This window comes from Melozone crissalis, unplaced genomic scaffold, assembly GCF_028551555.1.
Source record: "Melozone crissalis strain CALT ecotype California unplaced genomic scaffold, PUWL_Pcris_2 ptg000107l_1, whole genome shotgun sequence".
Classification (NCBI taxonomy): domain Eukaryota; kingdom Metazoa; phylum Chordata; class Aves; order Passeriformes; family Passerellidae; genus Melozone; species Melozone crissalis.
The window spans coordinates 4,398,064-4,414,380 of NW_026535884.1; the positions used below are offsets into that span (position 1 = coordinate 4,398,064).

General features: G+C 52.5%; 1 protein-coding gene across 3 annotated transcripts; it reads left to right on the plus strand.

Moving 5' to 3' along the window:
- Nucleotides 1-2,808: 2,808 nt before the first annotated feature.
- On the plus strand, nucleotides 2,809-16,309 carry TMEM240 (transmembrane protein 240). Of its 3 annotated transcripts, none has more exons than XM_054292176.1 (4): nucleotides 2,809-2,906; nucleotides 4,091-4,197; nucleotides 12,012-12,220; nucleotides 15,907-16,309. In XM_054292176.1, exons 2-4 carry the CDS (start codon nucleotides 4,106-4,108, stop codon nucleotides 16,053-16,055), a joined length of 450 nt encoding a protein of 149 aa, XP_054148151.1. In that variant the 5' UTR covers nucleotides 2,809-2,906; nucleotides 4,091-4,105; the 3' UTR covers nucleotides 16,056-16,309. The 3 variants fall into 3 exon arrangements, with proteins under 3 accessions (XP_054148151.1, XP_054148150.1, XP_054148149.1); XM_054292175.1 differs by lacking the exon at nucleotides 2,809-2,906 and adding an exon at nucleotides 3,658-3,809; XM_054292174.1 differs by lacking the exon at nucleotides 2,809-2,906 and having other exon boundaries at nucleotides 3,921-4,197.
- Nucleotides 16,310-16,317: the final 8 nt, after the last annotated feature.

Consider the following 16,317-nt stretch of genomic DNA (forward strand, 5'->3'; position numbering starts at 1 on the left):
TAATAAATATATAATAAAACTATAGAATATTTTTTATAAAATTGTAGAAGTTATAAATAATTTAAATTACAATAACTGATATTTAATAACAAGTATAATATTAATTGGGATGAACACAACAATTCATACAAATAATTAATTGTGATAATAATGATCATAATTTCAGTATTTTATAAAAGTTCTTGGCAGCTGCTGAGGTTTGAGTGAAGCCCTCAGTGAAGCCTCTGCACTCCTGGGCTTGGCTGTGCTCTGTGCTCTGTGGTGAAACTCAGCCCTGTGCCAGCTCAGAGCCTTCCTGGCCTCTCTCCAAATGGGTCACGGCATCACATTTGGGGCTGGGAATCTTTAATAACCCAAAATTTCCTGTGCTGGGGTGGTTTGGGGCTGTTTTATAGTTAAAACAGGAATTCTGCAAGGGGATGGGTGTTGGAGCAGCACTTGTGATGAGGTTTGCAGAGTTTGTTTTCCTGTCCCATCTCCACATGGGTCACTGCATCAGATATGGGTGTTTAATAACCCAAAATTACCTGTGCTGGGGTTTTTTGGGTTGTTAAAGACACTTAAAGCGGGAATTCTGCAAGGGAATGGGGAGCAGCAGTTGTGATGAGGTTTCCAGAGTTTGTTTTCCTGTCCCATCTCCCCATGGGTCACTGCATCAGATCTGGGACCTGTGCACCCCTCGGGGTGAGGGTGGTGGTGACAGCTTGGGGCCGAGCAGGAGCCACAGGCAGGGTGGGGGTGCTGCTAATTGTTAATTAGAAACGAGTTTAACAAACCCATTGTGGTCAGGAAGGAGTTTAACAAACCCATTGTGGGGGCAGCTCACCCATTAGAGAGTCTTTGCTCGGGTGTGAATGTCCCTGGCTCACAGCTGGTGACACTTGGGCCAGGACCAGGCTGGAGTTTGTCACCTGTCGGGGATGTTTGGGATCCCCAGCAGCCAGGATTTATCAGGATTTTTGGGATCTCTCAGAAGGCAGGATTGATCAGGACAGGGACATTTGGGATCTCAGCAGCCAGGACTGACCACAACAGGGATTTTTGGGATCCCCAGCAGCCAGGATTGATCAGGACGGGGATGTTTGGGATCCCCAGCAACCAGGACCAACCACAACAGGGATTTTGGGTGGCTTTTGCTCCAGAAGCGCACGGAGGGAAATGGCTTTACCCGAGCCAATGACAAAATCTCAGCCCCTGAGCCCAGCTGAGACTGACCCAGCCTGGCTTGTGGGAGGGCTGGAAAAACTTTAGCTCAACAAAACTCCCTGAGACTTGTCCTCAAAGTGTTCCTCATCTTGTTTTATTCAGCTGTGACTTTAGAAATGCTTTTGTTTCCTACAGCAGGCAGAGTAACCAGCTGCCTCCTCCCTGAGCTCTGCATTTCCATGGCAGAATCCACTTCTGAGCTCAGGACAGGATAAAGCAAGAGGTGCCTTCCCTGCCCTGCTGCTCCTTTGCATGAAGAGCCTGGCTTGTCAAATGTTTCATGTGTGTGGTTTAATTTAAAAAAAAAATTTTAAAAAAATCTGCAATGCAATATGTGCTCTAATTTGAGGACACCATTTAGTGATTTTAATTGTGTGACAGTATTTTGGTATTTTCAATACCCAGTAGTAGGTTAATGACTGTTCCTTGAAGAATGGAGTTTATATAACACCAGTCATTACATAAGAAGGCTGATTGTGGCCTGAGGAGCAGGAGGGAAACAAATTTGCAAAAATGCAAAACCCAGCAGCAGCAAACTCTGCTTCGGTCACTCTGAGAAGCCCCAAAAGAAGGGAACACCTGGATTCTGGCAAGGAGAAACCGTGAGGAAGGTGGGGATGAGGGGAGGCTCTGCAGGACACCGAGCTGAGCTGCCGCCCATTCCCCACGTGCTGCTCCCTCCACCTCGCCCCGTTCGCTGTGAAAGGAACAACAACCAAACAAGCAAAAAGTTACCGCCTGGTCACTTCTCTTTTCTTTTTCTTTTCTTTCCATTTTTCCCCAGCAGCTCCTAAGCCGGACAGACCGATAGCACGGTGTGGAACAAACGGACCCTCGCCCTTAGGGACAGAGAGGGGACAAAGCTCTTGGTGTCCCAGCCCTGCCGGGGTCCCTCCGCCCCAGCCCGGCCTTTCGGGGGGCCCAAGCGAGGGAGGATTTTCCCAGGGAGGATTTTCCGAGGGAGCGTTTCCAGCCGGGCTGGGATTTGCTCCCCGCTCCGGGCGGCTCCGCTGCCTCCCTTGAACCCGCGGGGCCGCGACCCCCGCTCGGTGCCCGTGACAACCCCGCGACCCCCGCTCGGTGCCCGTGACAACTCCGCGACCCTCGATCGGTGCCAGCGATCCCTGCTCGGTGCCCGTGATCCCCGCTCCGTGCCCATGATCCTCGCTCGGTGCCCGCGACCCCTGCTCGGTGCCCGTGATTCCCGCTCGGTACCAGCGATCCCCATTCCGTGCCCACGACCCCCGCTCGGTGCCAACGCTCCCTGCTCGGTGCCCGCGACCCCTGGTCGGTGCCCGCGCTCCCCGCTCGGTGCCAGCGATCCCCATTCCGTGCCCTCGATCCCCTCTCGGTGCCCGCGATCTGTACTCGGTGCCCGCGCTCGGTGCGGGCGGAGGAGGCTCCGGGGGCAGCGCGGGGGAACGCGGGGCTCGCACCCCCGGCCCGCCCCGCTCCGAGCGCGGACCCCCGGGCGGCGAGAGCCCGGGGAGGGGTCCCGGAGGGGCAAAGGGGGCCGGGGCCGACCCCGGGCGGAGGAAGGGCGGGGTGAGGATGGCGTGTGGCTCTGGAAACGCGGCCAAGCGCCGCTGCCGGGGCTCGGCGTGCGGCTGCGGGGCGGGGGGAGCCCCGCAGGGCCGGCCCGCAGAGCTGGAGCCGCCGCTCGCCATGAGCCGCTCCCGGAGCAGCGCCTCCCCACGTAGGTAAATGCCCGGGGTGGGGAGGGGGCGGCCGGCGCTGCCTTGGGCGCATCTTCCCCCTCGCTGCATCCCGCATCCCTCCCTGCATCCCGCATCCCTCCCCCGAGCGGGGCCGGCCCGGGGGCTGCCCGCGGGGACAGCGCAGCCCCGAGCCGGGAGGGCTTGTGGGGCTGAATTTTTTTTATTTTTTGGGTTTGAGGTGGTGAGGGTGGGCGCGGTGATTTGGGGGCTGGGGTATTTTATTTTATTTTATTTTTTTATCGCCGATTTTTATTTAGCAGCGCTCGGCAGCGGGGATGATTTTGGGGAGGGTCGGCGGGGAGGATGCGATGAGGCTCCCCCGGAGTGGGTGATTTTTTTGCAGCCTGCCTCCTCCTCCCCCAGCCTCTCCCCCCCACCCCGGCTTTGGCTGCCTCGCTTCCCAGTTGCTGCATGAAGGCTGTGCTTGCACCGGCGTGTGCCCGCTCCCGGAGCCGCGCACCCGCCGCCACCGCGGCCGGGGGGAGCCCGGGACCAGAATTATTATTATTATTTTTATTTTTAATTTTTTTTAAAAATATTTTTTAATATTTTTTAATTTTTTTTTTTTTTTTTTACCTATCACATCCACCTTTAGAATTACAAAATAATAACGCGGGCAGGGCGCGGGAGCCCGCGGCGTCCCCGGCACGGGGGAGCGCTCGGTGCGCGGTGTGCGCGGGGGGCTCCGCGCCGCCCCGCCGCCCCCCGCCGCACCGCAGCGTGCGGGCAGCGAGCGCGATGCGCCCCGCGCTCGGCGCTGCGGAATAGCGCGGCCGCCGCTCCGCGGGCTGCGGGCGCACGGACCCCACCGCTGGCCGTTCCCTCTTGATGTCCATGAATGCAAACACCATGATTTTCATGATCCTGGGCGCCTCTATCGTTATGGTAAGAGATTTTTTGCTTATCTCCCCTCCCCATCCGTGGTGTGTCCCCCCCCCCCCCCACCTCTTCCTCCTCCTCTCCATCAGCACCGCCGCCCCCCCGCCTCCTCTCCACCTTCCCCCCGCGCTGTCCTCGAGCCCGAGCACCTCCGTGTGTGTCCGTGTGTCCCTCCACACGCACATCTTCTCCCGATGGCTGCTTCGGTGCCCGGCAATCGAACTGGAGTGGATGTTTTACCCCAGCGCCCAGCGCTGACCCCGTGCCTCGCTTGTGGGCTCTTACAGGCAATAGCTTGCTTGATGGACATGAACGCCTTGCTGGACAGATTCCACAATTACATCCTACCGCACCTCCGAGGGGAGGACCGAGTTTGTCACTGCAACTGTGGAAGGTGAGTTCTGCCTGCAGAGCATCCCCCGTGCCCGCCCTGCCCACCTGGGGACGAGGTGACGGGGACACGGTGGCAGCTGTGCCACCATTTCTGCATCCTGGCCGTGCCTCGCCTTCCCCAGCGGCTCCTGCATGAGCAGGGTGAGGGGAGGGGGTGCTGTTTGTTGTTGGTTTTTAATTTGTGTTTTGTTTTTTCTGGAAGAAGAGTTTTCCGTGGGCTCTGAGTGCGTTTTCCTTTGTGTACAGGCATTTGGGAGCCCTGGGGGAGTGAGAAACTTTGATTTAAGCGTTTGTCATTGTGGCTTTTGTGGTTCCCCAGCCTGTTTGTGGTCTGGGTGTTGCAGTTGGTGCCGGTTTTGTGGCTCAGAAATGGAATGGAGAAATGAGAGAATCCCTGTCCAGGCTGGGATGTGGCTGCCTAGGACAGTCACTTGGAGGCTTTGCAATCAATCTTTGGTCGGATTTTCATCCCCTGTGGCTTTTCCTGCTGGAGACAGCACGCTGAGGAGGCCGGGCTGTGCTTCAGGAGTGCTGCTTCTGCTGTGCACAACTTTATGTCTGGACAAATACCTTCCTCATCCTCCCAAACAGCATCTCTGGGCCTTATCCATCCCTGGAGTGCTCGGCTGGGAACTGGGATCTGCCTGCTCGGAGGCTGCTCAGGCCCAGGGCTAAACAGAATTATAAATATATATATATGTGGGGAGGTGAATTTTGTCCTTCTCTGTGGGACTGCTTCTGGTGCTGCTCTGGACTCTGCTCAGGCCTAGGGCTGAGCAAAATTATGAAAAAAATATATATGGGAGGTGAATTTTGGCCTTCTGTGTGGGACTGGTCCTGGTGCTGCTCTGGACTCTGTTCAGGCCCAGAATTCTAAAATATAAATACTGGGGAGGTGAATTCCACCCTGCTCTGTGGGACTGTTCCTCATGCTCCTCTGGACTCTGTTCAGGCCCATGACTGAACAGAATTATAAAATATAAATAAATACTGGGGAGGTGAATTTTGTCCTGCTCTGTGGCACTGCTCCTCACGCTGCTCTGGAGTCTGTTCAGGCCCAGGGATGAACAGAATTATAAAAAAAATAGATATGGGAAGGTGAATTCCACCCTGTTCTATGGAACTGTTCCTGGTGCTGTTCTGGACTCTGCTCAGGCCCAGAATTATAAAAAAAATATATATATGGGGAGGTGAATTTTGACCTTCTCTGTAGGACTGGTTGTAGTTCCTGTAGTTCCTGGTGCTGCTCTGGAGTCTGTTCAGGCCCAGGACTGAACAGAATTATAAATATATATATAATGGGGAGTTGAATTTTGTTCTGCTCTGAGGGACTGCTCCTCACGCTGCTCTGGAGTCTCTTCAGGCCCAGGGATTAACAGAATTATAAAATATAAATAATAGGGAGGTGAAGTTTGGCCTTCTCTGAGGGGCTGTTCCTGGTGCTGCTCTGGACTCTGTTCAGGCCCAGAATTATAAAAAAATATATATGGGGAGGTGAATTTTGTCCTGCTCTGTGGGATTGTTCCTCATGCTGCTCTGGACTCTGTTCAGGCCCAGAATTATAAAAATATAAATATGGGGAGGTGAATTTTGGCCTTCTCTGTGGGACTGTTCCTGGTGCTGCTCTGGAGTCTGTTTAGGCCCAGAATATAAAAAATATATATATGGGGAGGTGAATTATGTCCTGCTCTGTGGGATTGTTCCTCATGCTGCTCTGGACTCTGTTCAGGCCCAGAATTATAAAAAAATATAAATATGGGGAGGTGAATTTTGCCCTGTTCTGTGGGATTATTCCTCACGCTGCTCTGGACTCTGCTGAGGCCCAGGAGCAGGCCTGGGATGTGGCAGCGCCCTCAGCTCCTGGGGCTCCTCCTCGCAATTTCAAAGGCAAAAAACTTCCAGAGTGTCTCCCCCTTGGTTTTGACAAGGATTTGCTTTTTCTGAGCTGTTTTTAAATTATTTTTCTTGATGTTTTTCCCTAGATTTGAGAGGTTTCCTCTGTTTCTCCCGCCAGTTTTTCTGTTACCGGTCCCGGCTGGTTTCAGTGCTGGTGGGAAGGAGCTGCTGGGATGTTTGGGGTGGCAGAGCAGTGCCAGGGCTCTCTGGGTGTCCCCAGGGCTGGGGAGGTGCCAGGGTCACCCTCTGAGCCCCCTCTGTGCCTGCAGAGCTGCTCCTGGGGCAGATAACCCGGCCCTGGCACTGCCCACAACCAGCACGGGCTCATTTCCTGGAGAGGGCACAAAAACCCTCCCAAACTGCCGAGACTGGGTGGGAGAGGAGGCAAAAATCAAAGTTCATCCTTTGCTTCAGGTGTGTGGGAGCAGCTGCCAGGAGAGGCAGCTCAGGAGGCTCTGAGAGCTGGCTGGGAGCTGCTCCTCCCTCAGCAGGAGATCCCAAACCCTTCTCTGGGCTGTTCCACCTCATCCTGAGCTCTGCCCTGCAGGACCAGGAGGTCCCAAACCCTCTCTGGGCTGTGCCACCTCATCCTGAGCCCTGTCCTGCCCTGCTGCCCTCCTGGCACCACCAGGAGATCCCAAACTTCCCTCTGGGCTTTGCCACTACTTTTTCCTGCCCTGCTGTCCCCCTGGAGATCCCAAACACCTGCCTGGGCTCGGCCACCTTGTGCTGAGCTTTTTCCTGCCCTCCTGCCCCCCTGGCAGCACCAGGAGATCTCAAATCCTCTCTGGGCTGTGCCACCCTGTACTGAGCTTTGTCCTGCTTTGCCCTGCAGCACCAGGAGATCCCAAACCCTCCCTGGGCTGTGCCACCTCTTTATCCTGCCCTGCTGCCCCCCTGGCAGCGTTTGGAGCCCTCTGGTTTCCAGACTGTGCCCTCTGGTATCTGCCCAGGAGCCCTGAGCCCAGCCCTGTGCCAGGAGCAGCTCCCAGGCTGGGCTGGATGAAGAGAAAGAAACTGAATTTTCCGAAAACCAGGGGGAGTCCTGGCAGGAGGAGGGAGCTGCAGCTCGGTGTGGGGCAGGAGGGGATGGGGAACATCAGGAAATGTGGCAGAAGTGGGAGGGAAGGAGGAATTGGGATGGGGAACGCCAGGAAATGTGGCAGAAGTGGGAGGGAAGGAGGAATTGGGATGGGTGGATGGATGGAGATGGATGTGCTGGGCTGAGCTGCTGCAATTCATGATCTCCCTGTGCCCCAGCCTGGGTCACAGTGCCAGGCAGAGCCAATAACTCAGGCAGAAATGTCTGCCCTCCTCTCCTGGTTGTTTCCATCCTCAGGGTGAGACTGTCCTGCGGCCAGGCTGGGTGTGGGTCCAGGCCCTGGCAGTGCCCCCAGGAGGGGCTGGGGCTGTGTGCCAGCTGTGCCAGGGACTGGGAGGGCATCCCCAGCTGGGAAAACTCTGCTGGGAAGGGGAGCTGAGCCCTGCCAGGCTGTCCTGGCTCCATCCCCAGCCTGGATCCCCAATCTCCTGGCACTGGGATGGCTCTGCCAGGTCCCAGCTCCCCTTTGGGTGTCCCCTGTCCCTGTGCCCGGGATTTGCTGTTGGTCCCTGGGGTGCTGGCAGGCAGCAGCACCAGCTGTGCCCAGGCTGTGCCCAGGCTGTGCCCACGGCCTGGGGGCTCTGGGCTCACCCAGGGGCACTCCCTGGCCCAGCAGGATGGGCACAGGAAGGGCTGTACATCATTTATTTTTGCAGTGGTTTTAAGCATTAACATTATTTTTGTAGTGTTTTTAAGGGGCTGTTTGCTCTCAGTTCATGCCAGGAGGGATTTTTGGGAGGTGCTTTTGAGGTCTGTGGGAGCCAGGAGGGAGCTGTGCTGTGTTGGTGTTCTCAGGGGTCCCAGGATGAGGGGAGAGATGAGAATCTTGACTCCATGTTTCAGAAGGCTGATTTGTTATTTTATATATTTATATTTTATTATATATATCCATATATTAAATATTTATGTGCTTATAAAATATATAATATATAATAAATATAAATATATAAAATAACAAATAATTTTCTTTTAATATAATATATAATAAATATTATATGATACATCATATTTATGAAATATGTTATATTAAAAGAAAATTATAGATTAAAACTATACTAAAAGAATAGAAGAAAGGATTTCATCAGAAGGCTTGAAAGGAATAGAAAGGAATGATAATAAAATCTTGTGACTGACCAGAGTCTGATACAGCTGACTGTGATTGGCCATTAATTAAAAACAACCACATGAGACCAATCAAAGTTGCACCTGTTGCATCTCACAGCAGCAGATAATCATTGTTTTTCTTTTCCTCTGAGGCTTCTCAGCTCCTCAGGAGAAAAATATCCTGGCAAAAGGGATTGTTCAGAAAATATCCTGGTGGCACTGTGGCACCTGTGCTTTGCTATGATTGTTTGATGGGGAGGTTAACACAGCTGCAGGATTCTAAATTAGCAATTTAAATGATAACCCTATAAATGATAACCCTAAAATGATAACCCTAGAATGACAACCCTAACTCTAAGCTTACTCCATTAATATGAACAAAACTACAACAGGATGACACAACTTTATCAAAGATCCCGTTTGCAGTTGGTGGTCACCCAAAGATTATGGGTGGTGATTTGCATTTTGTTTTATTCCTTGCAGGATTTTGGTGATTTCTTTTTGTATCTCTGAGCAGAGCTGGCCTGGGGAAGCTGGGGCTGCCTGCAGCTGCCCTGGGGCCCAAATTTGCAGTTTTTTTGGGGTGGTTTGAAACTCTATTTGCAGTTTTTTGGGGTGGTTTGAGCCTCTGTTTGCAGCCTGAGTGAGCCTGGGCTGGGCAACCTCTGGTCCCTGCTGAGCTGGGAGTTCCCCCGGGCTCTGAGAGGTGACAAATGTGTCACCTGAGCAGGTGAGGTGTCACCACCAGTCTGGGCCGGGTTTTCCCTCCGCAGAGCAGCAGAAAAAGGAGGAGCAGAGCTGGCAGCGCCCCCAGGGCATGGGGGAGCCCCCAGGGCTGGGGAAGGGGAGCTGGGCTGGGCTGGGGGGACAGGGACAGCTCCTGGGGCACACCTGGCTCAGGAAGGGGTGGCATCCAGGGGTGACAGCCACAGGTGACAGCCGGGGGTGACAGCCACGCTCCCTGCAGGGATGTGGCTGCTGGAGCTGATCCCTGGGGCAGCTTGGCACTGTCCACGCCAGCGTGTGGAGGCTACAGGCTCTCCCAAATATCTGTGCCAGCCTCTCCAAAATCCCCGTGCCACGTTGTGCCAACTCTGTGCCATGCTCTCCAAACACTGTGCCATGCTTTCCAAACCCCAGGCTGTCCCAACCCCTGTGCCAGCCTCTCCAAAATCCCTGTGCCAGGTTGTGCCAACCCTGTGCCATGCTCTCCAAACCTCAGGCTGTGCCAACCCTGTGCCAGGCTCCCAGCCCCGTTCCGGGCCCCGTGCCCGTGCTGGGACCGGCTCGAACAGCCCCGGGCTCGGTCAGGGAGGCTCGGGGGGCTCCGCTCCCCCAGCCCCGCCCGGATCAGCCCCGAACCCGGCGAGGGCCGCTCCGGCCGGGATGTGGCAGCTGCGGCGGCGGGAGCTGCGCCGTGATGTCACTGTCACTGTCACCTGCCGGGGGAGCGGGGCTGAGCCCGAGCATCGGCGCCTCCCCGTCCCCGTCGCTGTCACTGTGCCTGTCCGTGCCCCCATCTCCGTCCCTGTCCCCATCCTTGTCCCCATCCGTGTCGCTGTCCCTGTCCCCGCCCCTGTCGCTGTTCCCATCCGTGTCCCCGTCCCCATCGCTATCCCTGTCCCCCACTGCCATTCCCATCCCTGTCCCTATCCCTGTCCCCATCCTTGTCCCCCATTCTTGTTGCTGTCCCTGTCCTCATCCTCATCCTTGTCCCCCATCCCCGTCCCTGTCCCCATCGCTGTCCCCATCCTCATCACTGTCCCCATCCTTGTCCCTGTCCCTGCCCCTCTCCCCCGTGCCCGTCCCCATCCCCATCCCCGTCCCTGTCCCTATCCCCGTCCCCTCCCTGTCCCTGTCGCTGTCCCCGTGTCCCAGCCCCGCTGTCTCTCCGTGCTGTGGCTGCAGCAGCAGCGGCGCTGGTGGCGCTCACCCAAGGTCACCGTAGGGGACAATAGCGCTGGGGACAGAGCCCGAGCCTCCCGTGTGGCACAGCCGGGCCTGGGGACACCGGGCGGACACACGGACCGTCTGTGTGTCTGTCTGTCTGTTTGTCTGTCACCCTAGCCGGAGAGCAGAGCCAGCCCCGCCGGGCTGGGATTTCTGTCCCTCAATTTCTGTCCCTGGGATTTCTGTCCCTGTCATTTCTGTCCCCCGATTTCTGTCCCTCAATTTCTGTCCCTCAATTTCTGTCCCCGGGATTTCTGTCCCTGCAATTTCGGCCCCTCAATTTCTGTCCCCTGTGAAAGTTCCAGCACAGCCAGGGTGGGCACAGCTCAGGGAATTTTGGAATATCCTAAACGTGGGCACAGCTCGGGGTATTTTGGGGTACCCTAAAGGTGGGCACAGCTCCTTGGGTCCCCCGAGGGTGGGCACAGCTGAGGACAGGAGGTGGCACAGGGTGACCTGGCAGCAGCTGGAGCTGCCCAGGAATTGCCCTCAGGAATTGTTTGGTTCCTCCTTCTCTTGTAAATAATCACAAGGAGAGCCCGGGGCACGAGTGGCACCTCTGCCACGGGGATTTGGGGACAGTGGGAGATGTGTGTGCAGGGATTTGGGGACAGTGGGACATGTGTGCAGGGGTTTGGGGACATGGGACATGTGTGTGCGGGGATTTGGGGACATGGGACATGTGTGTGCAGGGATTTGGGGACAGTGGCACACGGGAAGTGCTTGCCTGTGCCCATGGCACCCCTCTCATTCCTTTTGGGGTCCCCTCTCCCCCCTGCAGCCCCTGCCCGGCTTTCCCAGTGCCCGAGGAGGGACAATCCCAGTTCCCAACTGGGCAGCACCGGGAGCAGAGCTGCCACCAGAGCTGCCACCCCTGTCCCTCCCCTTTCCCGGTGACAATGGGGGCTGGTGCCACCCTGGAGTCGGCCAGGGGCACGGCAGGGATCGGGGCTGTTTTGGGAAGGTTCCTGGAGCGCAGTTTTGTTTGTGTCAATATTTGGACGTTTCTCAGGCGTGATTACGGAGCAACCTGAGCCTCATGAATATTCAGAGGCCTCGGGGACTGCCTCGGTGTGCTCTGTGTGACAGGGACACAGGAATGGGCACTGGGGACACTGGGCATGGCTGGCACTGCCCGAACTGAGGGCACTGGGGGTGCCAGGGCTGTGCTGGTGGAGCTGGACCATCACCTGGATGGGTGTGTGGTCACTGCTGGGCAGGGGCAGTGCCACCTGTGCCCACCTGGGCAGGGATAGTTCTGAGGAGTTTTTTTGTTGTTGTTTTTTTTAGGTTTCTTTTTTTGTTGTTGTTTGGGTTTTTTGTGGATTGTGTTTGTTTGTTTTATTTAAATCAGAAATTATTAATAATAATAACAATAACAATAATATTGCCATTATAGTCAATAAAGAGAAAAGGCCTAGGCTAAGGGATTTTTGTGCTTTCCCTCCTTTTCATGATTTCCTTTCTGTTGCCAGCAGCACAGAAAACCAGGGCAGCCCTTCTGCTGCTGGGGATGGTGGGAATAACAGGGAGAAGAACCAAAATAAGAATTTCCACTGATTTTTTCCCCTTTCTGCCCCATTTCTGGCAGGCACCACGTGCACTATGTGATCCCATACATTGTGCTTTCCCTCCTTTTTCATGCTTTCCTCTCTGCTGGCACAAAGCGCCAAGGCAGCCCTTCTGCTGCTGGGGAAGGTGGGATAAAAACCAGAATAAGAATTTTCACAGATTTTTGCCGTTTTCCCCCCGTTTTTGCCCAGGCACCACGTGCACTACGTGATCCCGTACGACGGGGACCAGTCGGTGGTGGACTCGTCGGAGAATTACTTTGTGACCGACAATGTGACCAAGCAGGAGATCGACCTCATGCTGGGGCTGCTGCTGGGCTTCTGCATCAGCTGGTTCCTGGTGTGGATGGACGGCGTCCTGCACTACGCCGTGCGCGCCTGGCGCGCCAGCCGCCGATACGGTACGTCATCTTCATCATCTTCATCTTCCTCCTCATCCTAATCTTCTCCTCTTCCTCATTGTCCTCATCTTCGTCATCTTCTCATCTTCCTCCTCCTTGTCCTCATCTTCATCATCTCCCTCTTCCTCATCATCTTCTCCTCCTCATCCTCGTCTTCTTCACCATCTTCTCATCTTCACTATCTTCATCGTCTTAATCTTCATTATCTTCCCATCTTCATTATCTTCTCATCTTCCTCCTCCTTGTCCTCATCTTCATCATCTTCCTCTTCCTCATCATCTTCTCATCGTCCTCATCGTCCTCATCTTCTCATCTTCCTCCTCCTTGTCCTCATCTTCAACATCTTCCTCTTCCTCATCATCTTCTCCTCCTCATCCTCGTCTTCTTCACCATGTTCTCATCTTCACTATCTTCATCATCTTCATCTTCATCATCATCTCTTTTCATCATCTTCTCATCTTCCTCCTCCTTGTCCTCATCTTCATCATCTTCATCATCTTCTCCTCCTCATCCTCATGTTCTTCATCATCTTCATCATCTTCTCCTCCTCATCCTCGTCTTCTTCACCATCTTCTCATCTTCACTATCTTCATAATCTTCTCATCTTCATCCTCCTCTCATCTTCCTCCTCATGTTCTCCTCTTCTTCTCCTCTTCCTCCTCCTCATCTTCCTCATCTTCATAATCATCTTCATCATCTTCATATCTTCTCATCTTCCTCATCTTCATCATCTTCTCTTACTCATCATCTGCACCATCTTCATCATCTTCTCATCTTCATCAGCTTCATAATCTTTCTCCTCATCTTCATCATCTTCCTCCTCATCATCTTCTCCTCTTCCTTTTCTCCTTCCTCATGTTCCTCATCATCTTCCTTCTCATCTTCATTATCTTCACCTTCTCCTCTTCCTCCTCCTCCTCTTCATCCTCTTCTTCCTCCTCCTCCTCTTCTCCTTTTCCTCCTCCATTATTCCCGTTCCCATTTCCATTATTTCCATTATTTCCATTATTTCCATTTCCATTATTCCCATTTCCATCCCTTCCCACCCCTCACCCCTGGCCAGATGTGGGGAGGTTTTTATTCACTTGTGCCACCAAAACCAAAACCCTTGAGCACAGTTTGGTTTGGAGCAGTAAAATCCTGAATTAACCCCGGGAAGGCCCAGCAGACCCTTCAGAGCCTCCACTGCCCCATTCCCCCCTCAGCCCGTGGATTTCCACATTTGAAAGAGATAAAAACAACAGGAAAATGAGGGAATGACTGGAAATTCCCTCCCAAAGTGCCCAAAAATCTCCATTTCTCCAGCCCCTGACTGATGGTGCTGCTGAGCCCAGCTCAGGGAAGGAGCAGCAGGAAGATTTATCTGCAGGCCCATAAGAAATTCTAATGAGAAACGTGGAGTCTCTTTCTAAAAACTCAGATAAAAATGAAATTAATTTCCCATTAATCTTCCCAAACCCCAGCAGGCTCCAGGAGAAGTTTCTGAGCTGGGATTCTGATTTTCCTGGGAGGTTTCAGCTTTGAGGAGCAATTCTGGGGCTGGGACTCCTGAATTTCATCAGGGATCAGAGCAGGGCTGCCAGGAGCTCTCCTTGAGCTGGGCTCACCTGCCCCTACTGAAGGGAGTTTTTATTTTTAGTAATTCATTTAGTGGTTTATTTTTAGTAATTATTTTGTATTTGTAATTTTTAGTAATTCATTTCGTATTTATTTTTAGTAATTAATGTAGTAATTTATTTTTTAGTAATTATTTCATATGGTTTTATTTTTAGTAATTATTTAGTAGTTTGTTTTAGTAGTTTATTTAGTGGTTTATTTTTAGTGATTTAGTAGTATTATTTAGTAGTATATTTTTAGTAATTATTTAGTATTTTTTATTTGTAGTAGTTAATTTCATATTCTATTTTTAGTAACTAATTTAGTATTTATTTTTAGTAATTAATTTTGTATTTTATTTTTAGTAATGATTTAATATTTTTTAAATTTTAGCAATTAATTTAGTATTTTATATTTAGTAAGCACTTCGTATTTTTTATTTTTAGTAATGAATTTCATATTTTATATTTAGTAATGATTTAGTATTTGAAACTAGTATTAATTACTATATTTATTATAAATATTAAATATTAGGAATTATTAATATAAAATAGTATATAGAAAATAAAATATACATTACTATAAATTATGAATTATTATAAATATTATTACAAAGTATTGCTATGTATTAAAATATATTTAATATGTATAATATATAACACTATATATTATATAGTATATCTTACGTTTTATATATATTGTATATTATATATTATATAACATATAACATATAACATATAACATATAACATATAACATATATGATATATTATGTATTATATGTTATATATAAGTATGAAATATAAATTATAAATTAGCAATTAGTATAAATATTATTACAAATTATTACTATAAAATGAGAGATAAAATATTACTTATAATACCTTTTCAATAATTATAAATATTATCTAATATAGAAAATACTAATTATTATAAAGTATTAATTAGTATAAATATTAGAAAATATAAACTTGTCCTTTAGTCAAGGTGTAGAGTGAATTCTCAAGCTTGGAGGGTGACCCTGGGGGTGCCAGGAGGAGAGAGGAGAAGCACCAGAGCTGTCCTGGGTGTGCTGGCATGGGGACAGGGAGCTGGGCTGGGGACATGGGGACACAGAGCCCTGGGGACACAGAATCCTGGGGACAGGGAGCTGGGCTGGGGACATGGGGACACACAGAGAGCCCTGGGGACACAGAATCCTGGGGACAGGGAGCTGGGCTGGGGACATGGGGACACACAGAGAGCCCTGGGGACACAGAATCCTGGGGACAGGGAGCTGGGCTGGGGACATGGGGACACACAGAGAGCCCTGGGGACACAGAATCCTGGGGACAGAGCCCTGGTGGGTGACAGAGCCTGACCCTGTTGTCCCCTGACTTGCAGACAAGGAGCTCTGTGGGGCACACCCAGAGCTTTGGGGACACACACAGAGCCCTGGGGACAATGAGACCTGGGGACAGCAAGCACTGGTGTTGACACACACAGAGCCTTGGGGACACAGCCCTGGGGGGACACCCACACAGCCCTGGGGACACAAAGAGCCCTGGGGACACATCCAGAGCTCTGGGGACACAGCCCTGGTGACAGAGCCTGATCCTGGTGTCCCCTGTTGCAGTCAAGGAGCTCTGCTGGGGACACAGAGCTTTGGGGACACAGCCCTGGGGGGACATCCATAGCCCTGGTGGGTGACAGATCCTGACCCTGCTGTCCCCCTGCCTTGCAGACAAGGAGCTCTGCTGGGGACACAGAGCTTTTGGGGGACACACACAGAGCTTTGGGGACACCCATAGCCCTGGGGGGTGACAGACCCTGACCCTGCTGTCCCTCGTTGCAGACAAGGAGCTCTGCTGGGGTCACACAGAGCTTTGGGGGCACAGAGCTTTGGGGACACACACAGAGCTTTGGGGACACCCATAGCCCTGGGGGGTGACAGACCCTGACCCTGCTGTCCCTCGTTGCAGACAAGGAGCTCTGCTGGGGTCACACAGAGCTTTGGGGGCACAGAGCTTTGGGGACACACACAGAGCTTTGGGGACACCCATAGCCCTGGGGGGTGACAGACCCTGACCCTGCTGTCCCCCCTCGTTGCAGACACGCCCTGGTGGTGGCTGCCCAGGCTGTGTAAGCTGAAGGAGCTGCGCAAGCGCCACCCGCGGCAGTACGAGGAGCCCACGGGGAACATGGTGCACATCAAACAGAAGCTCTACCACAACGGGCACCCCAGCCCGCGGCACCTGTGAGGGAACCGCACTCCAGGGACTCCTCTTCCTCACGGGACGGCCCCTGCAGCGCCCCCAGGCCGGCCGGGCACTCGGATTGCCGCGATTTTGCCGCGATTTTGCCGCGATTTTGCCGGGATGGCCCCGGGCGGACGCGCCACCATGCACAACCAGAGCCGGCGCTGGGCGCTCTGCAGCCCAGGCTTTGCACTGTGGTCCTCGTTTTATTGTCAGACTGGTGTAAATATGTAAAAAAAAAAAAAAGCAGACAAGAACAACAACA

Excerpts from the sequence above, each read along its gene's own strand:
- TMEM240 (XM_054292174.1), top strand. The coding sequence starts at position 3,998 with ATGGCTGCTTCGGTGCCCGGCAATCGAACTGGAGTGGATGTTTTACCC. Across the intron at positions 4,198-12,011 it reads TGTCACTGCAACTGTGGAAG|GCACCACGTGCACTACGTGA; the intron begins GTGAGTTCTGCC and ends GTTTTTGCCCAG. Across the intron at positions 12,221-15,906 it reads GCGCGCCAGCCGCCGATACG|ACACGCCCTGGTGGTGGCTG; the intron begins GTACGTCATCTT and ends CCCTCGTTGCAG.